This window comes from Vanellus vanellus, assembly GCF_965231255.1.
Source record: "Vanellus vanellus genome assembly, chromosome: 12".
NCBI classification, from domain to species: Eukaryota; Metazoa; Chordata; class Aves; order Charadriiformes; family Charadriidae; genus Vanellus; species Vanellus vanellus.
This window is the reverse complement of record NC_138917.1, coordinates 22,629,120-22,652,593: the sequence shown is the minus strand read 5'-3', so window position 1 is coordinate 22,652,593 and position 23,474 is coordinate 22,629,120. Positions and strand designations below refer to the sequence as shown.

The 23,474-nt window shown below is 57.0% G+C and overlaps 2 protein-coding genes across 2 annotated transcripts; one reads left to right on the top strand and one right to left on the bottom strand.

Moving 5' to 3' along the window:
• Positions 1-2,010: 2,010 nt before the first annotated feature.
• On the top strand, positions 2,011-7,771 carry TMEM208 (transmembrane protein 208). Its single transcript, XM_082489613.1, has 6 exons — positions 2,011-2,040; positions 2,118-2,213; positions 2,307-2,366; positions 2,542-2,678; positions 5,927-6,011; positions 7,055-7,771. Exons 1-6 carry the CDS (start codon positions 2,035-2,037, stop codon positions 7,190-7,192), a joined length of 522 nt encoding a protein of 173 aa, XP_082345739.1. The 5' UTR covers positions 2,011-2,034; the 3' UTR covers positions 7,193-7,771.
• Positions 7,772-8,899: 1,128 nt separating this feature from the next.
• Positions 8,900-23,208, bottom strand: MATCAP1 (microtubule associated tyrosine carboxypeptidase 1; the record flags this gene model as incomplete). Its single annotated transcript, XM_082489407.1, has 6 exons — positions 8,900-9,177; positions 9,465-9,562; positions 10,261-10,566; positions 10,942-11,074; positions 17,936-18,079; positions 22,735-23,208. The coding sequence occupies 6 exons, from the start codon at positions 23,206-23,208 to the stop codon at positions 9,013-9,015; spliced, it is 1,320 nt and encodes a 439-aa protein (XP_082345533.1). The 3' UTR covers positions 8,900-9,012.
• Positions 23,209-23,474: the final 266 nt, after the last annotated feature.

Here is a 23,474-nt window from a genome sequence, read left to right as displayed (position 1 = left end):
AGCGTAGGGGCTCCCTCCTGGGCAAGAAAAGAGTTAGAAAAAGGATAACACCTCTCTTCTGCTCAGTTTGGTGAGCGGACAGCATCTCCAGAGCACGGTGTGCCTCCCTGGCCAGGCCTGTGCCGCACTGAAACATTTTCCTGCTGAGCCCTGTGCGCTCCTGCTCCTGGAAGGGCGGGTGTTTAGGGTACAAGTCCCCTCTCCCAGCGACATTTCCGCTGGGCAGGGGCTCACTGCTGCCATGCCTGGGGTGAGGAGGAGCCCCCGGTCTCCCCTTGCTGCCGGGCTCGTGCCAACCCTGGTGCCTTCCCCCGCCCCAGGCGGGTACTTGCACACTTCAGCCATGCTGCTGCACTACTGCACCACGACAAGCTACCTCCTTCCCTGGCCCCCATGGCTCCCACCCTGGTGTCCCACACCTCCTCGTGCCTACAGTTTCTCCATCGGGTGTAGCCTGTGACTGCAGGTCGCCGGGGCTCTGACTGTGCCTCTGCCTCCCGTGTATTGGGATAATAAACACATGTAGAGAACTTGGTGCCGTGTCCTTGCCAAAAGCTTTGGGGAAGGGGCCAGGCTGACTGCGGGCAAACAAAGCGGGCAAGTGGAATACGCTGCAGCATGGAGGGAGCTGCAGCAGAGAGCGTGGAATAGGCTGGAGGATGGCTGAGAGAAAGGTTTTGTTCCTACTCGTTATGGTTTGAGAACACACGTAATTTATTGTCGTTTAGACAATTATTTGGTCACCCGGTGACCCCTCCCCACCCAGGAAGGGGAATCAGGAATAAGAAAACCCTGGGCTTGAAACAGATTTATATTTAAATCTGTATAAACAGATTTAACAGAATAAGACTAGATGATTAACAACACAAAACAAATATTGATCCCGATACCAACGTAAAATATCTGAGGATCATACTCAGCCCATTCTAGCCGTAGAAGCCATGTGCTCCGCACAGGGGACAGCAAATATGGGACCCTGTGAGCACTGAGGCTTTGGGAGGAAGGGAAGGGCTGAGGGCTCTGGCACCGGGGCGAGGAGTTCTCAGGGTGGCAGTCATCACGGGAGAGAACTCCTCAGCAAACTTCCTAATTTATATTGAATGTCCATTCACAGTATGAAATAATCCTGTTGGCCAGCCTGGGTCAAGTGCTCAGGTCTTGTTCCTCCTCGTCCCTGCACCTGGCGAGCTCAAAAACAACAAGACCTTGAAACCTGCATCCCATAGCTGGCTATAAAGTAAGCATTTTCACAGATTCAGACACTGGAGTCTTCTAAAAGTGCAGTTTTCCCAAGTATTCTGAGAAATTAGTCCTGTGTGGCTCAAACCAGGACACTACTGCTGCGTGGAGGAGCAGGCATGGAGTCAAGTCACCTCTGAGGAAGGTGTTTCCAGCCTAGGAAAGTGTAGGAGCACTGCAGGTGGTGCTGGTATCAAGTTGGACAGGCTCAGCTCCTGGGCCTGAAGCTTGGAGAGCAGCAACTCGGCCATAAAAGGGGCTGCCACAAGGAAAACTGAGGCAGTCTCTGTGAGGCTGCTGCCCTGCAGGGCAGGCTCTGCAGTCCCAGCTCTTGCCTCACATGCCTAACCACCTCCCAGGAGCCAGAAGAGCTACCAAGGGAGGTGAGAGCACCGCAGCTCACTTGGCTCCAGGTTAGGCTCTTGATGGCAGTGCAGGACCCTGACGGGGCCGGGGTGCTGTACGGCACTTTCTCCTACGAGCCAACGGCCTGTGCGGGGGGTTCCGAGATGTGAAGGAAAGGCACTGACCTCCCCCCGGGCTGCACCGTGGGGCCTGGGAACCGCAGAGCCGCCCCGGGGACACGGGAGAAAAGCAAGGACCGAAACCGGGAAACCCCAGGCCCCGAGACGGGACCGGGGGGACCCCGAGGCCTTCTCTCCCCGGCTTGAGGTAGGCCCTGACCGCCATGACCCAGGCGCTGCCCCGCCACTTCCGGTGGAGGGGAACTTCCGGTGGAGGGGCACTTCCGGTGCGGGGGAGGGGGCGGAAGCGGAGCGCGGAGCCGGCGCGGCCATGGCGGTGAGTGGCGGGGCCGGGGGTGCTGGGCGGGCGGCCGGGGCGGGCGAGGCCGCTGACCGCCTGTCTTGGCTCCGCAGCCCAAGGGGAAGGCGGGCACCAAGGGCAAGAAGCAGATCTTCGAGGAGAACCGGGAGACGCTGCGCTTCTACCTCCGCATCATCCTGGGGGCCTCGGTGAGTGGCGGCCGGGGAGGGCCGGGCCGGGCCGGGCCGGTGGGGAGGGCCGGGCCGAGCCGAGCTGACAGCCGTGCTGTGCTCTCTCCGCAGGCCGTCTACGCCGTGGTGAACCTGGTGATCTTCTACCCCGCCGCCTCCACCTGGACATGGGTGAGCGCCCGGCCCACCGCAGGCAGGGCACTAGGGCTGCGACGGGCAGCAGGGCCCGGCCCGGTGAAAAACCGGGTCCTTTCCTGGTTGTCGTGACAGGCGAGGCCAGCAGGCCCCCGCCGCTCTGCCCCGGGGGTGGTGGTTTTTGCGGCTGACAGCTGTTTCCTTGTTGCAGCTAGCATTCGTCTTCAGCTCGGTGATCTACGGCACCAGCTACCGCTCCATGAACTCCATGGCAAAGCCATCTTTCACAGACGACGGCAGCCTTGCCGATGGGGGAATTGACCTGAATATGGAGCAGGGGATGGCAGAGTGAGTGTCCACACCCGCACGAGTCCAGGTGAGCAGGACCTGCTGCCTGAGCGTGCACGCAGAGCCAGGAACCCCCCAAAGGTGAAGGCCAGGCCTCAGCTCCTACCTCAGCTTGCCCACCGGCACAGGCATGAGGGGAGCTGGAAGCCTGTAGCCATTTTTTTCCAAGAGCATACCTAAACTCTCCTCGTTACCTGAATTCATGCCCCGGTGTGCACTAGCTGTGAGCCGCCACGTGGGCATGTCAGCCTGGAACGGTCGCTCTCCTTAGGGCTGAGGAGCACAGGTAGGAGATCCCAAACAGTTCAGCTGGAGCTGGTTGCAGCCTTCTTCCAGTGAAGAGACAGTGCTGATGCTGTGCACGTTTCTGCAACACACAGAGGAATATGTATTTTCTTTTTAAACCACTACTGCAGGTAGTGCTTGACAGAGCAGAAGGGCACGCACTGCCGGTTACCCCGTCCTGGCTGCAAACTGGCCCTGTCTTGGAACTGTACTACGCACTAAAAAACTTCCCCTCTGTCTTTGCTGCTTCCTCTCACCTCCTCGGCCTTTTCTGCCCCCTGTGCTTGTGCTTGCCTCTTGTCTCTCTGCAGACAGCACCAAGCGTTTGCCTGTCCAGTGTTCTTGGTGGTGCTGTAACTCTTTTTTTCCTCAGTCAAGGAACACACAACGGTAATTCCTGCAAAGCGCTGTTAAATAAAATAAGGAGACAACAGTACCGGAACAGCAGAAATATCTTCTAGATTTACAAGTCTTCCAACAGTGAGCCTCAAAGTATTTATAGAAACCTGCCGGGCAGTTGTGGACACGTCAGGCTTTGCTCTCTGTTCTCCCCGCCCTCAGCCTCTGTCTCTTTGTCCAGCTTTGCTGGGCATGTGCGCTCTGTGAGGTACCTGGGGTACTTGGCCCCTTCCCTCCGATGACGTTGGCCTACAATTTAAGGTTTTACCTCCATCTTTCACTTTTGAAGAAACACAGTGGGGCCTTGTTTCCAGCAGAACCCTCTGCGTCACATCAAGCGTTCTTGTGCTGGAAGGGCCGTGTATTGATTTATATATTTCTGTTTTTCTTACGCAAGTTTTATTTCGGCAGCCAGCAGATGTTATCAGCAGGCAGACCGACCTGTGGGGCACAGAACCTGCTGTCTCTGCACAGGATGAGCTCTCACCTCGCGTTTCTGGTTGTGGAGTAGTAAATTTTTTACCTGCAGACGGAGTGACTCAGATGTCCGGTGTAAGAGACTCAGCTGAGGGACAAGGTGGCCGGGAAGAGAGGGAGTCATTTCTAGTGTGACTTGTAAGCTGGGTGCTTTACACCCTCTTCATCCTATGGTGACTTCTTTTTCCTGCTGGTCAGCTGAGTGTTTTTCTCCCGTTTTACACTCTTTTGGCTCTGCGGAGTAGAAGTGTAAAATATTCCGGATACCTGTTTTGTGAAACGCATCATGTTGAGTAAGGAAAATACAGAAGTTTGATGTCGTCTGGGGTATCCTCCTCGTGGGAGATGTGTAAGGCACCGAGGCAGAGCGGGTGCCCCAATAACTGCCCCATGCACGTGTGTGATGGTGCTGTCAGGGGGTACGACTGACAGGAGTTAGCCCAGGGATCCTGTTACCTGCTGTAAAAAGGTGTCGGGTGCGGTCATAGCACTGCTGCCGCCCGGTTGCAGCCAGTGCTTCCCTTGGTGCTGGAGCTCTGAGGTTTTTCTGCCTCAGCAGTACGCCATTGGGGTGAGTTTTATGACACATTAAAATTAATTGATGCTTGTCTGAGGCACAGGCTGTGCAAAGCACAGCGTAGCATGAAGGCAGAGCTGTAAAAACAAAACCTGCACAGCTGAAGATCCCATCCTCACCCTGTACTTTTGTACCTGAGCCTGTGCAGACCTCTCAGCTGTGAGAATGCAAGTCCTTCGTTATTTTAACCCCGCTGGTACGTGACTGCAAAGTGTTAATGAACACTCAGTGCTCGTCCCTCTGTCTGTGTCCGTTTGCCAGGTGAAGCGCTCTAAATTACCACTTTGGGGATGGAGGAACCGCTCTGTGCTTGTGGTTACTTTCAGAAAGCAGCGGATGTTTTCCTGCCTCTCAGCTGAGCGTGCCACAGCGGATTAATGCGTCCTCGTTTGGAGCTGTTTCTGGAATGCTGTGGATTTGCCGGCGTTTCCCTTGTGCTGTCTCTAACTGAAACAGATGCTGTGCATTGCTTTGGGGTTGAGGAAGGCTGACCTTGCCGGTCCCTGGGAGGGCTGGGTTTAGTGGGAGCTCTGCTGTGACCCCTCTGTGGCCTCCAGTGATGCATGAGATTTCTGAACCTCAGTGTCCCCTCGTAGGCTGGTTGATGGTGGATTCTGCAGCGTCTCGAGTTGATGGCGATGTCCCAGTATAAACCAGTTGTTTCTGGTGATGAATACCTAAAGTCACTTTCCTTTGTGCTGTGCTGCCCAGAATGAGACAAGCTATTTCATTACCGTTACCTCTGCCTTTGTTTTCTTGACTTTCTTCCTCCAGCAGATGATTATTTAACGAGATTGAAGGAGCTGGTGTTTTTCTAACCCATCTAACCCACTCCCCTTGGCTTCTGTTGAAAAAACAATACCTGTTTACCTCTCCTGGGTGTCAGCTCCCCCCCCAGGGCGGTGGTTGAGGTGTAGGCAGCTTGTCCCTCTCTGTAGCTGCTCTCAGCTCTGCCTCAGGCTGGCGGGGAAGACCCCGGAGTCAGATAAGCAGGAGTGGAGGGGGAGCCGTCTGTTGCTGTAGCTCGGCCTGCTGGCGATGGTGTTTTTGTCCTTGCGGCACCCCGGCCCTTTGGTGACCCCGAGTGTGGCTGTCAGCCTGTGCGATGGCATAGGGAAGATTCGCGGTTCCCTTCAGTGCAGCCAGCCGTGAGCGGCTATACTTCATATCGCGATATGTGTCAAATCAGCGGAGGCTGGCTGCTGGCGCAGGCTGCGGGGGCAGTAGTTTTGTTGCCGATTTCCACCCCCCCTCGCCCCCCATTCCTCAGCTTTCTCAATGCCTCTTTTCAGAGGGAGCCTAGCTCTTTAACTCGTCAGATTTTTGTTCTTGTTGTTGTTTACTGCTTCTAGATTACTGTGTGTGGCCAAGCGTAGCTGCAGGGACAGTCCTTCAGTCGGGCAGTGCCGCTCCCCGGAGGCGATGCGGCCGGGCTGTGTTGGCAGAGGAGCTGGTGTGTTCGGCGGGGGAGCTGGAATGGAAGGTTAATGTTTTGCTTTTCTTCCCTCAGGCACCTCAAGGATGTGATCCTGCTGACAGCTATAGTCCAAGTGCTGAGCTGCTTCTCGCTCTACGTCTGGTACTTCTGGCTCTTGGTAAGCCCCTGTGGTTTTCCTTGTTGCTCTACGTTGTTTGTCTTTTCCTGGCTTCAGAGCTGAGGATATTATTTATCCATTTAATTTCATGTCCTGTTTCAGGTCACAACTGTCTTCTGATAAATTTTATAATCTCCCTGTCAAATTTTGTTAAAAATCTCATACAAGGGAAAGAACTCCTGATCCTTTTGAGTCAACCATGCAAAAACTAGGCTGGCCTTGGCCTTCCTCTCCGGTCCTGTGAAAGGGCAACAAGAAACATGAGGCAGATCAAAGCCATCTTTGTGTGTAGAGCCTTTTTCTGACTGTGCTGCTTCTTGTTTGGTTTTCTCTGTCATTCACCAGCACAGACCGAGGCTAGGAACTGCTGGACGCTGTGCTGCTTGCTAGATAAACGCTGTAGGCTTTGATTTCCCCTTAACACCCCAGACTTTTTCTACTCCTGAGACATTTGTCCTGTGCCTCCAGCTAAAATTGCTTTTGCAGAAGGATAAAAAAATATCTCCAGTCAGTTTTAAAAAATTAAATCCCTCCCCCATGCTTTGAATATATCGCACAAAGGTATAGAAGGTAATCTCGGGAGCATAGAAAGTTCTCTCATTTCAGTCCTTACTCACAATTTCCTCTCTAGCTGGCCTGGCAGAGGGCAGCCTGAACTCTGACTGTCCTGCGGACACCATCCAGATCACATTTGTTTTCATTTAGAGAAACGGGGATGTTTTTTTCTGAAGGAGGAAGAGGCAGAATGTCTGGGCAGTTGGATCTTTCTGGGTAATTCAGACCTGCTGCTCGCATTTCCATATATGAAGCCCAAGTGCTGTATACGTATGCAAGTTCCTAAACCGTATGAAATCAGGACATTTATTTTGGACGTCTGCCACTGCCTTTGATTTCCGCGCATCCTGTGATGCCTCTGATCCAGCCCGTAAAGATAATTCCAGCGCCTTCGGCTTCCTCAGTAGGACCAGCCCCGCTGACCGCGGCACCACCCCTGCCAAAGCTGTCCCCAAAGTGACCGAATTTGCGCCACACGTGTTTTGCAGGCTCCGGGACGCGCTCTCTACCTCCTGTGGGTGAACATCCTGGGGCCCTGGCTTACAGCTGACTCTTCGCCTGCCGGTCAGGAACCAAACGAGAAGAAGCAACGCCGACAAGAACGCCGCCAGATGAAGCGCTTCTAGCCCTGGCTGGGGAAGATAGATAGATTAACGCCGTCTCTCATCTCCATGCTGTTATTTCATCAGAGATGCGACCGAAACCAATCCGAAACCATCGCAGTAGCTATGTTGCCCTCTGTCATTGCTGCCATTCCGCTAGAAAGGCCGCAAGAGACTTCCCTGGGTTGGTTCTTCGCGCCAGTCGAGGCCTTGCTCCTTGGGATGACAAGGGGGGCTGATGCTGGGATGTGTGTAAATACCTTTTTAAAGCCGCGCTGTAGCGCGTTCGAGGTTGGGGATTGCAACGTTGGAGGAAATAGTACATTAAAGAGCAGAGTCTAATTGACCATGATGGCAGTTGTGTTCATACAGGGGGAACCGCAGAGGGGAGCTGTTAAAAATGCCAGCGTGTTAGTGGACATCTGCACCAGCAGGAAGCAAAATCCCCCAAGACAAGTGGGCTCATCCCTTCCCGAGCTTGCTCTGTGCTGCCCTGCCCGCCGGAGCATCCGCTCCCTGCAGAGAGGCCGCAGCTGCCCTGCGAGATGGGGAGCGTGGGCAGCTGGGGGTGCTGTGAACGGGGCTTTCAGCCAAACTGGGAGCCTGTGGGTTATGTGCTTGGGCTCCCTGGAGCCACAAATTGGCCCGTGCTACCTTTGCAGGAGCTCAGCGGGATGAAAGGCTACAGCTGAAAGAAGCCAAAATGAAATCTGTGGTGTGGGTTTTTGTTTTTTGGTTTTTGTTTTTTTTTTTTGTTTGTTTTGTTTTGTTTTGTTTTTGTTTTGTTTTTGTGTTGTTTTTGTTTGTTTGTTTGTTTTTTAACTTCTTTCTTTTAAATACGAGCTCTCCCAGGGGTGGCACAGCCGGGGTGCTGTGATTGCTGTGGTGACCGTCTGTTAGAGACCAGGAACAACTCGGGGCAGCTTCTGCTTTTGCCTACTTTGATGTATTAATGTTGTCCCTGCCCAGTAGGGTGTTTTACACACTTTGCTGACCCCTTCCTGCTCCTGACGCACCAGCTCGGCGCCATGCGGCTTTGCCTGCGCGAGCAAGACGCACGGTCAGTATTCGCAGGGGTGCCAGCCTGCTCTTTGATGCCATCCACAACCTTTTGCCCACACCTTCTTTCCATTACATCATTTTTATTACACGCTTTTTTGTCCTAACATCAAGCCCGATCCCCTCCTGTGCCTCAGCGCCAGGCAGAGTGGCTGCATTTGGGGTGCAGAGTGCTGGTTAATTGTGGGCAAACATCTAGGAGTCCTGGGGGGGAGAGCAGAGGTTGGTATTTGGGGGATTAAAGCCCTTCCTGCTGCTCGTGAGGGAAGGGGTAGGGAGTGGGAAACGCACACACGGGGCCATCGGTGGCTGCGGGCCAGCCCCGATTCCCTGCCAGGCACAGCCCAGAGCCCCCCCAGCCCCATCTGCTGGCCCCGAGGAGGTACCCCCGCTCTGCTGGGAGCACCCCATGGCACCCTAAGGGCATCTCCTCCCCATCGCAGCCACCCCCAGCACAGCCTCTGACGCCCCTGGGGGACCAGCGCCTCTCCCCAGCTCTGCCCTCGCTCCCTCTGAACCCTCTTCTCCGGCTCCCCAAAGCCACGCGGAGCTGCGCAGCCGTCCCCGAAACGCACAGGGGACGGTGTGTGCGTGGCGGGGACACACACACATCAACACTAACCACACCGGCCCTCCCGGCCGCGCTACCCTACACAGCGGTACATGCACAGCGGCCACCCGGGCGCTTCCCTTCTCCTGCAGGCTCCAGTCCCAATAAATATCCAGTAAATGGCACCAGTTACGGCCTCTGGGAGCTGTTTTTTAGGGGGGGTGGTTGATGCTCCTCAATCGGGCAGCAGCTGCTCCAGCTCTTCCTCGTTCAGGCCGTTGGTGGTGACGATGTGGTCCAGCTGCTTCATGTACCGCTCCAGGTCCTGCATGAAATGGGGGATGCGGGCTTTCTCCAGGACCCCAAATTTTTTCAGCCGATTGACATCTTCATAGGAGACCTGATGGGAAGCAGGGAGACGGGGGAGGGCGGTCAGCATCTTAACCCACCGGGTTAAGCCTCTCCTGGAAGGTCTCCCACAGAGGAAGACCGATTGTCCCATCCTTCCTTGCATCCTACCCAGCACAGCCCTTCCCCGGCCCCACCGGAACCCAAACCCGCAGGGAACGGCAAAGAGCTGACGGGTGGATAACGGAGGGCTTGTTTTCAGGGAAACATGGGACTGTGGAAGCCCGTGTGAGATGGGATCTCTGGGATCAGGGACTTCCCCCCACCCCCAGCCGTTACCTTTCCAAGTGCAGCCAGCAGTGGGAAGTCGATGGTCTGCCGATGGCGCAGGATGCGGAGAATCCCATCCAGGTAGACCTGGTCCTTACTGAAACAGCCTGGAAGAGCGGGAGAGGCCGGGGAGCGGGAGCCCGGTGCCCCACCACCCTCCCGAACATCTGCTGACCACATTAACTGGAGTGACGGCACCGGGCTGGGGTGACATGACTGTGCCAGGGCTCAGGTGTTGCTGGTGCCACCACTGGGACCGCTGGGTCCCAAGGGATGAGTAAGCGCTGGTGAGTGACACCGGGGACGGCAGAGGCAGCCGGGTGCAGTGAGCGCCCCAAACCTCTCACTGGGATGCTTTCCCCCTTCCTCCCAATGGGTTTAGGGTTAAACCACTGCAAGAACCTAAAGGCACCCCCAGAAATGCTCATTTTTTTCTCTCTTTTGGCTGCTGCCTTCCCTGGAGTGTGTGTGAGTTGCTCCGATGAGACTGCGGGGGGACACCCCACCCATCTCCACCTCACCCTGAGCATCCGAAGAGCTGACGTGCCGGGATTGCACGTAAAAAAAGATCACTGCCACAAAGCCAAGTGTAAACCCAGAGGAGACGGCGCCGGGGCTGGGGAGGGATGCCGGGGACGGATGCAATGGGGTCAGTGAGGCTCAACCCACCCCACAGCAAAACACTCCTGTTTTTGCTTTTGAAAAAAAAAAAAAAAACAAACCTCAAAACAAACCATAAAATCCCTTCCAAAACTCCAAGGTTTTGCACCCACCCCTCACCCCCCCCCCCAGCCCCCAGTGGTACCTGGCTGCGAGGTGTCAGTCTGGCCCCGCTTCGCCCGCACGCAGTACTCCCACCGGACGCCGGCGTCCTGGACGTACTGCTCCAGGTCCTGGAAGAGGGCGGAGAAGGAGAGGCGGCTGGCCCGCTCGATGGTGTAGTAGAGCAGGGCTGCCCGCCAGAGGAAGGGCTGCTTGCGGAAGAGGACGCTGTGCAGGCTGGCCAAGCCTTCTTCCGTGGGGTTGGCGGGCTTCAGGCTGTACTGCTTGCGGCCCTCGGAGCTGTGCCAGGGCTGGCGGGTGTTGTTCACCCCCCGGATGTAGTGGGTGCCTGGGGAGGGGAGGACGGGAGACAGCGCCGTCGGACGCAGCCTCCAAAAAGCTCGACCCCTTGCTCTCACCACCCTCCTCCCCCTCCCCGAGTCGCTGGGGTTGGGGCTGAGAGCCAGCACCCATGGGTGCCAGCTCCAGTCTGGGCTGGAGATGCTGCCACGGGACATCTGCTCGCTCCGGTGCCCGGAGCAGACATGTGGGTGCCCAACACCCCCTGCCCCACACACATGGAAGGACCCAGGTGGCCTCAGCCCCTTCCCAAACCTGCCCAGGAGCCGGTGGGCATCACCTTGCCCCATGGTCCCCACACCTCCCTCAGGCCGTTACCCCGGTGACAACCAGAGGATGCTCACGGCATCCCCCCGGCTCTGACCGATCTCGTGGCGCAGCATCCCCTCCAGCCAGTGCTGCCGGGCTCCGGCCAGGTTGATGGCCAACGTCGGCCGGCTGTCCTCCACCATCATCACCGCCTGTGACAGGAGGTCGTCGGTGAGCTGCACCACCACCTGCAGAAGAAGAAGAAGAAGGAGGCAACTGGCGTCAGCGCTGCTGCAGGAGGAGATGCTCAGCGGGGGCTCGGCTCTAAGCAGAGGCTGAGGTGGTGGCGGACGGTTCAGAAAAAGCCACCGACGCCGCGGGCGGCACCGCTGCACCATCACTGACGTGTGCTGAGCCCAAAGAAACCACAGGTAGGAGAGGCATGGAGGGGGTGCCAAGAGGAAATGGAGGATCGCACGCACCGGGGGGGGGGGATGAAATAACTTCTTTAACTTTTTTTACACCCAGCAAATCCGAGCGGGGGGAGCGCGCAGCTCCTGGGCAGCCCGGCACCAACATCCCTCTGGCTTCAGCATCCTCCCCCGCCGCCTTCCCACAGGCTCTGCACAATTTGGTGGCCACAGCGATGGGCATCCTTCGCAGACCAGCCCGCTCCCATTCCCGCATCCCCAGTAGCATGGGGCGGCGCAGGAAATTCACTCACCGAATCCCCCCTGCTCTAAAAACCGACAGCACCCACTTCATTACGAGTCCAACCGCTAAAGGCCCCCCCTGCCCTCAACAAACACCCCCTGAAGAAACCAAGATTCTGGCTCCATTTTCACGGCCTCTCCTGCGGATTCTCCCTTTCAAGACTCCAAAACATGAGCAGTGAGGAAGGAGGGATCCAGACCAGCCCACCCCTGGCAGCGGGAACGGCCTGTGCCGGCCACGATTCACAGCCGGGACGGGCAACACACGCGCAGGACTGGAGAACATCTTTATACAGAAAAAAACCCCATCTATTTTGGGACACCAGGCTATCGCGAATGCTGGAGCCAAGACAGCTGCTCTGCGTTAACCTGAGTTAATGTGCCAACCAAACGGCCTTTTCTGACCATCCGACTTCCGACCTGCAGCGAGGCGAAGCCACAGTAGCGCCGGTGGAGACTCGTGGCTCCGCCGCGTCCCCGGGAGCTCTCGCATCCGAGGTTCGGCCGCAGCAATGCTCAGGACCTTCAGGCACGCACCAGTTTCGTCTCAAAACCCTTCCCCTGGGTACGCATTAACTCTTAACACCCATCCGTAATTTCACAGCTGACACTTTTCAGGATGAAAATGCGCACACACGTTACTACGCGACAATTCTCTCCTACTTAATAAAAAAAAAAGGAGAAGAGACCGAACGGGTTTGCTTTAACCCAGATTTATTATGGTGCAAAGGTGCTCACGGAAGCCAGAAGTGCAACTTAACAGAGCACAGTCGACCACGAACAGCATAAAATACTTACAGTGCAATTGCTTACCTGGATTAAAACATACCAGCGGGACAAAGAATCCCTCCAACTCCGAGAAAAGACCCGCCAGTCTGCTTCTGACTTGTGTACGTCTCCTCGAGCTGTATTTCTGCCCCAGTAAGCAAGTCAAAATCAATAAGGGTTGCTCCTTCGCTGCCCTCTCCCATGTCCAGCTGTGGACCGCGGTAAACCGGAGACAGGGGAACTGATCCGGACTAGAACTCCTTTCACGCTCTGAGTTAGTTTCCAGCAAGATCATCACCACATGAGCTCCCACGGTGGTGGAGCTCTTGGTGGGGAGAAGACTTTTGGCAGCAGCACCAGCTTCTGCTAACGGCCCCGCCTGGAGCTGCATCCGGCCGGGAAGGTTACGGCTTTGCCGTAAGCAGAAATAACGAGGCAGGAACGAGCCAGGTTTTGGTATGATTTTAACCAACTCCCGTCTCTTAGGGCAGATTGATGAGAACACAGCCTGGACATCCCAAATGCGACAGGCGGAGGCTGAAATCCTGAGATGCGGGAGGGGACGGGGAGAGCCCAGGAGCCAGAGTTTAAACCAAAAGACAGACGAGGAATACATTTTATCGTCGCAGCACTTTTCCTGCTCCCCGGAAGAGGCTGCAGCACAGAACCGGTGCCCGGACCCTGTGACAGTCCCCGGTCCCCAGGTCTTTGCTGCCCGACCTGCGGTTCTTCCAGGCAGCGCCGGAGACGATGCGCTTTGTCAGCCCCATCTCCGCCACCGGGATGCAGGATGCTCGGCTGGCTGGCAGCGGTCCGCGAGGCCAGGTCCACATCTTGCTGTCTTGCCACGCTTCGTTGCCCCTATATGGGGAAAAATAAACCCCAAGGAGGTTGGAATGTAGGGTACTAGCTGCAAAAACCCTAACTTTTTCCCTAGGATAAACGCTCTCATTCTTACACCTGCTTCCTCTCAGCCTATTAAAAAAAATACCGCCCCCTCCCAAACTCCTCCTCTCTGCTTTTCTCCATTTTCCAGCTGCTCATCCTCGCCCACGTCGCGCGGGATTCCTCCAGGCGCCATCCCTGAGCGACCGGGATTCAGCAGCTCCAGGTGCCCCCTCCCCCAGTACCAGCGCCGGGACCAGCTGCAGTGGGGTCAGCCCCGCCGGCGCGTTTCGGGAGGCCGGTGCTCGCTCGGCGTCCACGCAAGGGTTCGAAGTTCCCTGGTGCAACTTCAAAAGCCGTCTCAGGATACAACATTTAGAGCACCGGCGCAAGTGAAATATGAAGCCAGGAATTTACCTACACGGAGTGTTACACGGGTAAATGCTCCGCGCAGCTCATCTCTGGTGACCTCCAGCTCTCCCTTCCCATCCGCATCTTAATTCTAAACAAAACTCTTTTACTATAACCCAAATGTCTGTCCAACACCCGTCCACGGCTTTTTCCTCTGCTGTACTGGGAACGCTGCGCGCCGCATCCTACACTGCATCTTCCCTGCTGTTACCCAGGACAGCACCCGAGCATCCTACCGGGGCTGAGCATCCCTCAAGCAGACATACACCCCACTTCTATAACCACCGAGCAACACATGCAACAGAGCGCTCTGGCTTTAAAAAAAGTCGATTTTTTTATACTATTTTGGAGGGGGGTGGGTGTTTATGCTGGGGGGGAGGAGGGGGGGTCACCAGGCTGGGCGTTCCCGGTCCTGAGATGGTGAAAGCCACACTGTGCGACGTGAGCACCAAATGAGCCCATCCGAATCGTGGAAAGGCAAGTGCCGTCCCGCAATCTGAACAGGAGGCAGAACTGTACAGTCCAACCCCCTTTTTTTTTTTTGTTTCCCCTTTTTTCTTTTCCTATCTGATATCACCCACGTGCAGGGAGAGCAAAGAGAAAAGCAGCAAACAGCTGGAAAAAGAAGAGGCGGCGGAGGATGCTGAGGATGCGACGCTGAGCACCGAAGTCAGGTCTTGCACGAGTCCATTTTAGGCAAGGCAGCAAGAGCTGAAATGCAGACCGAAGCATTCCCCGGGATACGGCGTTTGGAGAGAGACCCAAAGGCACAGAAAAATTTGGTTCCCGACAAGCTGGGACGCTGCTGGAGGCCGAGCAGAGAGGGGAGGGTGTACTTGAAAAAAAACAGTCTGTGTTTTCAGGAATTAAGAAAAAGTCCAAGCGAAAGCACCCCGGAGCCTTTTGAGGAAAATTTCAAGTCCGAGAGTGCACTTTTGATTTTTTTTTTTTTTTTTTTTTTTTCCCCCCTGTTCTCACGATGAAGAGAAGGTAAAGAAAACGGAGAAACAGCAACGCTCAATTATATGGAGTGGAAACAATTTTTCCCAGTACAAGAGCTGGATGGCATCGAGCGAAGCGGTTCGGAAGCAGATTGAGGATGAAGCAGCACCGGCACACGCTGCAACCTGCAGCACGGGGTTTGTGACGGTTCGCAATCAGGTAGGCAAATTAACGGCAGGGGCTTTACAGGCAGAAACACCCCCCGACTCGGGAAGACACAGGGCTGCCGCAGCCCCGAGGGAAACTCCCCATCCCTGTCCTAAGGATGGAAAGATCCTGGGACAGAGCTGGGTATGGGAATAAGGGACCAAAACGGACTGATCCAGGGGTTGGGAAGCGGGATCAGACACTGCTCGGAGTCGCTGAGAGCTCCTGCAGCCGCGGCCACGGCTGCAGGTCGCAGTGTCCCCGCGAGAGCCTACGGATTCGCCCAGCGGCCACCACAGCGAGAAGATGACGGGCAAAACCCCACGATGTCATTCCTCAGATGTCAGTCTGGCGACTTTTTGGAGGCGTCGGCTCGGGTTCTTTTATTTTTCCCCCTTATCCGACAATGCAGTGATATTGCGTTGGTGGGTTTTGTTTTGTTTTTTTTTTTTTTTTTTATTATTAAACAGAGATGCCAAGAACCGCCCCATCCCAAGCCGGCCGGCCGGGAGTGATGGGATGGGACCCTCAGTATCTCCGGAGACCACAGCTTCGCACGCTCTTGTTACGGTGCCCTGCAACCCCTCTCCGGCTGCAGCAGCCCGTCTGCCCGCTGAGCAGCACCACTTGCCTTATTTTGGGACCCTCCAGCTTTGCCGAAGCCGTTACAAGAGGGGCTGCGGCTTCAGCCGAAACCCCATCCCTGGCGCAGCGCAGGTCTCCGGGTTGGTGACCTTGCCAGTGGGATCCCCAGCGCGTCCTCGTGGTCCACGAAGCTTCTGCTCAGCTTTCGCGGAGGTAACGATGGGAGAAAGAGCTCCTCGCCAGGAAGCGAGGGAGGATGGCTGGACCGCCCCCGCGGCGCCGGGGCTCCATCCCTGTCCTCCGCTCCCTGGCGCTGCCAGCAGCCCGCCCGTCTGCTCCGGATCTCGCATGCCAACGAGGCGGCGGCGCTGAGCAGCTCCAGGGCGGCGAGGCACCACCGATGGGATCCCAGGAGACGCTAGCTAGCGTTATTTAGGCTAACGACATTTCACAACCCCCCCCCCCGGGGATTGCCAGGCAGCACTTACCAAAGGGGGCCAGGGGTTTCTCTGCTGCAAGCTGGGAGCTTGCCGAAATCCGTGCGGAGACCTCCGAGCTCCGGCAGCGTCACCTCAGCCTTGAGCCAGAAGGAAAGCAGAGAGAGCTTCAGGATCTGCAGCTCGGAGCCCGACGCCGAAGCTTTTGAAGACGCAAAGTTAATTATAGCGCAAATACTCACCCGCCAGTGCGGTGCCGGGAAGCGGGATCCTGCCTTCGCCGATCCGGGGAAAAAGGGCAGCTGCCTGCAGCGACTGCCACCAGCCCGGCCGCCCTGCCTGCAGGCAGCGCAGGCAGCTGGCACATCAGCGAGTCGGTCTCTGGGATAACGCAAACCCCCCCACTACGCTGTTTTCTTCCTCCCTCCCCCCCCCCCAAGAAAGCCATCGTGATTACATACATAACCGGGAAGCAAACGGCGCGGCAAAGCAGACGGAAGTCGGGAATCGCAGATACACGTCTTAAACCGCCCAGCTCCTCGACAGGGTGTTATATTATCAGCCACGCAGAAGTTTCGGCGAGTTTTTTTTGTTCTGTACGGAGCTGGGGAATTTTGTCAGCATCGCTGTACCGAGAGCAGATGAAACCTTTTCCCTCTTCCCCGCCCCAGAGAAATCCAGCACAATTTGCAATGGGTGGGAAGGACCAAACCAACGCTTTCATGTTTTTTTTAAAAGCACTTATCGAAAGTTTCGGCTAAAAGGGCGGCGTATCTCGCACGCTGATGTGCAAATATAATTACTGAACGCTGCCTTCCCCCGAGCAAAGGGAAAATTGCAGCGGGCTGGAAGGCAGCCAGTTGTACACCAGTACGTAAGGAAAAAAAGACGGCTTTCTGCCCAGCCAGAGCTCGGCTTGGGCTGAGATTAACGGAGAAGAGCAAAATAGCCGAATTTAATCAACGAATAAAATCAAGAGAGAGACCACAAGGAGCGAGCCATGAGGGCCGGTCTGTAGGTAAGACTGGCCAGCTGCTGGGCTGGCTACTGGGACTGGTTCTGGCTGCTAAAAGGCAGCTGAGTTATAGGAAGAGGTCTGCGGAGATCCCTTCTGCCCTAAGCAAAGGCTTTTGAGGACCAAGGGGCCAAATCCACATCCGAGGGACGACCCCAGGGCAAACCGAGGGGGCCGGAGGAGGAACGTCCCCTGGCCAGGTGGGACCTCGGGGAACCGCTCTCTCCTGCTTTTGCAGGCACGAAACGCGCCGGGTACCGCCGAGCAAAGCGATGCTGCAGGCAAACGCTCGTCAATAAGCCTGTTTGGAGACGGAGGTGAAAAAATCAGAGCTAGGAAAAATAGGCTGGCCAAGAGGCAGTGGTGAGGAAGGCCCCCCCCTCCCCCAGCCAGCGCTGCAGCCGACAGCCGAAGGCAGCCCCGCAAGCCCCCCAAAAAATCAAAGCCAGGTCCAGAAATCCTTCTCACCGCTTGCGCGCGGGATGGTGGAAGCGTTTTGCCCGCACCTTGCTGGCAGGAAGGGGTAAAAAAAAAAAAACAAACCAACAAAATGCCCCTTAACCGAAGCTGTGGGACATCCCACGCTGGGGGCACAGAGGAACCAGACTGAGGTGCTGAACTTCCAACCCCTCCAGCTCCATCCTGCGTGGCTACCATCGCCTCTTAACCACGCATTTCCCAGCCTTAAAACCCGAGCTTGGGGTTTCAAAAGCTCCGTAACCCGGCACATCCCGCAGGAAAGCAGGAAATCTCTTCCCCGCCGGTTTTGTTTTTGGCCATGTGAGTGAAGGTGGCTGTCAGAGGTACCACCGCTACCAGCAGGAGAGGACTTCCCGACGGTCATTGACGCCTCATGCACGCAGCAAAAGGCTCTTCGCACGGCCACGCGGACAAGCAGCAGCTCCTCTCTCTCTCAAGCATAAAAGGGTGATAGACACCGAAAAAAAAATCAAGGGAAACTGGTGGGGAACCAGCACCCACGTCCTACCGCCAGGGTACAGCGGACGCAGCCACGCCGGAGAGGAAAGGACACCACAGCTCAAGAGTAGAGAAGTTTCTTCGTTGTACCCAAAACACTTCTTAATCCGAGTCGGTTTTATCCGAAAATAAATATTTTACAAGCGCTAGCGCAGGGGCGCGGCCTACCTCTCCCACGCAGCCTTCCTTCTGCATGTACTTTCGGATCACGGACCAGATCTGGCACTTGCTCAGCAGCCTCCCGCCGGTGGCCACTTCGAAGCTCTCGTAGGTCCCGTACTTCTCCAGGACGGCACGAATGATCCTGATCGCCTGTCGCAAGCAGAAACCAAACGTCAGCGCAGAGGCCCTCCCCGCTTACAAACGCCCCTTAAAAAACCCAGCGCAGATAAACGCCCGTGGAGTGAGACATGGGTTTGCAATACCCAAAAAAAACCCAAACCAAACCCGAGGTGACTGCCAGCTGGAGGTGGCCGCCAGGACGGACGGACACCTAACGCAACCAGCAGGCCCCGCAGTATCTTCTTTCTGCTTTCTATCACCCGTGCAAGCGTCTGTGTTTGCGGGAAGCGAAACGGCACCGCCACCTCCGGAGGTTAAAGCCTTCTCCTCTCCGACTCCAGCGCTTGCACAAAGAGGTTGAGTTTATCGGGTTGCTTTTCACCCCAGGAGTTTCTGGCATCGCCCTGTCCTCCTCTTTGGCCTCAGCGCAACCAGCCTCCGGCACGCCAACGGCCTCCCGATAAAAGCAGCACGTGCTGCTTTTACAGCAGCATTAACGTTTACGGAGCATCTACAAAATACGAGCATTTATTAGCGCGTTTCCACCCCCAAAAGCGAGTTTTCATCGTAGGTGTTTTCAAGCCATGACTTTCTCCAGCCTACCAAGACATATTCCAAAGCAGATGATGATGACTTTGTACCAGTTCTGGAGTTTTTTCCAGTAGTTTTTATTGCAGCCAGAAACCTGGCTGAGCTGCCGCCGGCTGTCCCAGCCCGGCACCAAGAGGTCCTCCTGAACGCCACGTGGTTTTACCTCCTCCTGCTCAGCAAATCCCCTTTGCTCTCTCGTATGGGCTCCAGGCAGTGGCTGGAGCCCTGCAGAGCTGGTCCCAGCCCCCTAAGGTCACCCTGCCCAAGGACGTCCCAGCCCCAAAGATCACCCTGCCGAGGAGGTCCCATTCCCTAAGATCACCCTGCCAAGGAGGTCCCATTCCCTAAGATCACCCGGCCGAGGGGGTCCCATCCCCTAAGATCACCCGGCCGAAGGAGTCCCATCCCCTAAGATCACCCGGCCGAGGAGGTCCCATCCCCTAAGATCACCTGGCCGAGGAGGTCCCATCCCCTAAGATCACCCGGCCGAGGGGGTCCCATCCCCTAAGATCACGATCAGTCTGCAGAGAAAGTCCCATCCTCTAAGGTCCCCCTGCAAAGGAGGTCCCATCCCCTAAGGCCCCCCTGCCAAGGAGGTCCCATCCCCTAAGGCCCCCCTGCCAAGGAGGTCCCATCCCCTAAGGCCACCCTGCCAAGGAGGTCCCATCCCCTAAGGCCACCCTGCCAAGGAGGTCCCATCCCCTAAGATCACCTGGCCGAGGGTGTCCCATCCCCTAAGGTCACCCTACAGAGAAGGTCCCATCCTCTAAGATCATGATCACCCTGCAGAGAAGGTCCCAGCCCCTAAGGTCACCCTGCTGAGGAGGTCCCATCCCCTGAGGTCCCATCCCCTAAGCTCACCCTGAAGAGGAGGTCCCATCCCCTAAGCTCACCCTGAAGAGGAGGTCCTGTCCCCTAAGGTCTGCCTGCCGAGGACGTCCCAGCCCCTAAAGTTCCGTTCCCTAAGGTCTCCCTGCTGAGGAGGTCCCGTCCCCTAAGGTCACCTGGGATCAGGAGATGGGTGCTCATTGCCAGTACAAGCGCTCAAACCATCCAACACCCCACAGAGGAGCCTCGTGGGCTGCCTCCGGTGAGCAGCCTCCCCTACACCAACAGAAGGTCCTGATTTTTCCACCCCTGAACAAGTTTTCTCCACTCAGCTGGTTTATATCCTCCACTCACTTATTGTGTCATTCCAGGAGAAGTCATGCAGGGCTTTTGTGTTGTTGTTTTGGTTTTTTTTGTTGTTGTTGTTGTTGTTTGTTTTGTTTGCTGAACCATCAGGACAATTTTTGCAGCACCGCAAGGAACCTCCCGTTGACAGCGGCAGAAAAAGGACTGTTTTTCCTCCCAACCTCTGCTCAACCACTTGCTCTCTCCTCCCAGGGGACCCAAAGCACCGAGCCAAGAGAAACCCAGCGCAGCTGGTGCCCAGGAGCAAGGCGACCAAACAGCACGCTCCCCGCCGACCTCCAGCACCCGCCCCGGCGAGCAAAATTCCTAAAATACCAAGTTTAGTTTCCTGCGAGGCCGCTGAGCATCCCCCGGCCAACCCGAAATCACGCGCCCACCATATGCCGAGGGATAACAAACCCTCCAGCCCCAGCTCCCTGCGGATGCTGCTGGCGTTCCCGCGACAAGCCGGGCGACGTCACCGGTGCGATGAGCCTCCACGGGGGCTGGAAGAATCCTTCTGGGTTTATTATTTCAATTTTCTGTTAAAATGATTAATGCAGATTTTAAAAAAGAAAAGCAGTTTAGAGCTGATAGCTGGCAAGGAAAAAAAAAAAGTTGCCCAAAATGAGGCTGGAAAGAGGTTACTGCAGGGCACGGGCAGAGGAGAGTGTTCACACTGGTTACGAACACTTGATTTCATTCATGCAAAGCAACGCGCAGAGGGAAATAATCTCAATTATTCATCTTTTACTATGTCGTGAGCCAACTGTGCCAAAAGAGAAAGCAAAGGAGGGAAACAGCTCTGAACAACTCATTTTACGGCTTTACTCGGAGAATGAAAAGCGCTTAAACGCAGGAAGAAAACACGGAGAAGCTGGCGAGGTCTCTACAGGAGTCAGACTGTCTCCCCTGCAACAGCATCGCTGGCACCAGTTTATCTGGGGCAGAGGTACTGGAAACGCCTAAGCGCTTAGAAAGCTGTTTACAGAACGAGCCTGAATCAGCGGGATAATAAATCAGGCAGAGATATAGGAATTAATGCGAGAAGAAGTAAACATTCAAAACCCAATACATAAAGCGGTGCAGAAGTTGTTATTCGGAACACCGGACACAAGCTCCCAGCTCGGAGGCGTAAAGAGACGCCCCTGGTGCGCACGTCTGAATTTAAGATAAGAGTTTTCCTGTCCTCGGATGCCGCTACAAAGGGTCCATGTGGCCGAAAGGATGCTCTGGCCCGAGGTGGGATGCCCAGTCCGAGGAGCAAACCGGTTTTGGGGCATCGCTGGGCGCCCGGCTCCGAACCCAGAGCAAAGGGAGGGAGCGGCTCTGTTCCTGCCCTGTTCCTGCCCATTCCCTCCTGCTCCAACGGCCGGGCGCTGGTCACTCACTGCCGTCCACACATCGTTATTCCCTGCGGCAGAGATGGGAATATTTCAGCCGCGTGTGAGCAATGGAAGCGGTTCAGTCAAAATAGCGACTGCCTTAAAGTGGAGTCTACACCAACTATCATCATTCCTGGCCACGCTCGGTGATGTGTTAAGGATGCTGCCACGCAAGAGGACCTTTAGGCCTTCCAGAAAACAAACCAGACTCGGTCATTCAGGCTAAGGACCACTTCCTGTGCGGTCACCCACGCTCTCTGTCTCCTTGTCTGCTATTTCTATGGCAACAAGGGCAAAACCTAATAGCAAGGGTGGACCAGACAACCCCTGAGGTCCCTTCACAGAATGGTAGGTGTTGGAAGGGACCTCTGGAGATCATCTAGTCCAACCCCCCTGCCAGAGCAGGGTCACCTAGAGCAGGATGGACAGGACCACATCCAGGTGGGTTTTAAACATTTCTGGAGAAGGAGACTGCACCGCCTCTCCGGGCAGCCTGTGCCAGTGCTCTGCCACCCGCACAGGAAAGAAGTTCCTCCTCATGTTGAGATGGAATTTCCCATGTTCCAGTTTGTGCCCACTGCCCCTTGTCCTGTCGCTGGGCACCACTGAAAAGAGTCTGGCCCCATCCTCTTGCCACCTGCCCTTTAGCATTGATGAGATCCCCTCTCACCCTTCTCTTCTCCAGGCCGAACAGCCCCAGGGCTCGCAGCCTGTCCTCCGGTCCCTCGATCATCTTCCAACCCGGTATTCTATGAAGGGGTCCCTGATGGAGCCCCAGCTCCCGACCACCACCGTGCGGCCATCAGCAATGACCAGTTTGATGCTGGTAGCATCAGCCGGCACCAGTATGACCATCAACCACAGAGAAGGCGCTATTCCTGCAGGCAGGGCAGGTAACTACAGAAGAGTTTAAGAAATCACAGGGTGAGCGTGCTGAAGGCGGGAGAGAAAAGATGTCGAGCAGAGCAAGATGGGGCAGCAGAATCACAGAATGGTTTAGGTTGGAAGGGACCTTGAAGACCACCCAGTTCCACCCCCTGCCCTGGGCAGGGACACCTCCCACCAGCCCAGGTTGCTCCAAGCCCCGTCCAACCTGGCCTTGAACACCTCCAGGGATGGGGCAGCCACAGCTTCTCCGGGCAACCCAAAGCTGGGAAGGAAAACAGGGCTGCCCGGTTTCACGTGGACCGTGGACCAGCTCTTGGCCAGTGTCACCACGGAGCGGTCCCACCGTGATACATCCCGTTGGCACCAGGCAGGTGACACCGCCCTACATGAGGACACCCACACCTTCACACCGGGAGGGAGCAGGGCCATTGTTCTTCACCCTCCTCCTCTTCTTCATCCTCCTCCTCCCCCCCCCCCCCGCAGCATCCCTCCCCGCAATCCCCGCGATGCTCATCCCCCGCCCGGGCGGGCGGCAGTACCGGTAGGTAACCGGGGGTACCGGCAGGGAACCGGGGACACCGGGAGCGATGCTCACACCCCACCTCCTCCCTCCTCCCCACCCCTCCGCCCCCCGGTGCCCCGCCTCACCTGCGCCACGAAGCGATCGGAGGCGGCCCCGTATTTATCCAGCACGGCGGCGGGCACCGGCTCGGCGTACTCGAACTGAGGGTCGTAGGCGAAGCTGGCGCGGAAGAACCGCTCCCGTTCCGCCTCTACGTTGCGGGGCCGCAGGGCCACCAGCAGGCAGGGGCTCCGCCGCTCCTCCCCTCCGCTGCCGCCGCCGGTGCCGCCGCCGCCGCTCCCCCCCCGCCCCCGCGCGATGTGTGGCAGGGAGGCGGCGGCGCGCATCCCCCCCCCGCTTTCCCTCCGCCGCATTCCGGTGCCGGTTTCCGACAGGCGCCGGGCGCCCCGCCGGCAACGGGGCGCGGAGCCCGGTGGCGGCGGCGGGGCGGACGGGGATGGGCAGGGGCAGAGCGACGGGCCATGGCGGTGGGGCAGGCGCGGGGCGGCGCTGGCCCCCAGCCCTCCGGTCGCCGCCGCCGCCCCCGGGTCCAGCACCATGGCCTCCAGCGCGGCGGCGGCGGCGGCGGCACGTGGGTTACGCCGGGCCGACCCCCCCCCCCCCCACCGCGCCGCCGCCCCGAGCACGCGCCGCGCCCCCGCCAATCGGCGCCGCGCCCGGCGCGCCCGGAGCCAATGGGAGAGGAGGGTTTGGGGAGAGTCCCTCCCCGCCCCGCCCCGCCCCGCGCGGAGCCTGCGCTTGCCCGCGGTGCGGAGCGGAGGGGAGCGGCGGCGGGGCTGTCCCGAATGGGGGTCGCCATCCCCGG

Bases quoted from the DNA above. Each gene is read 5' to 3' on its own strand.
- TMEM208 (XM_082489613.1), top strand. The intron at 2,367-2,541 runs GTGAGCGCCCGG...TCCTTGTTGCAG, and splicing joins CCGCCTCCACCTGGACATGG to CTAGCATTCGTCTTCAGCTC. The intron at 6,012-7,054 runs GTAAGCCCCTGT...CGTGTTTTGCAG, and splicing joins TCTGGTACTTCTGGCTCTTG to GCTCCGGGACGCGCTCTCTA.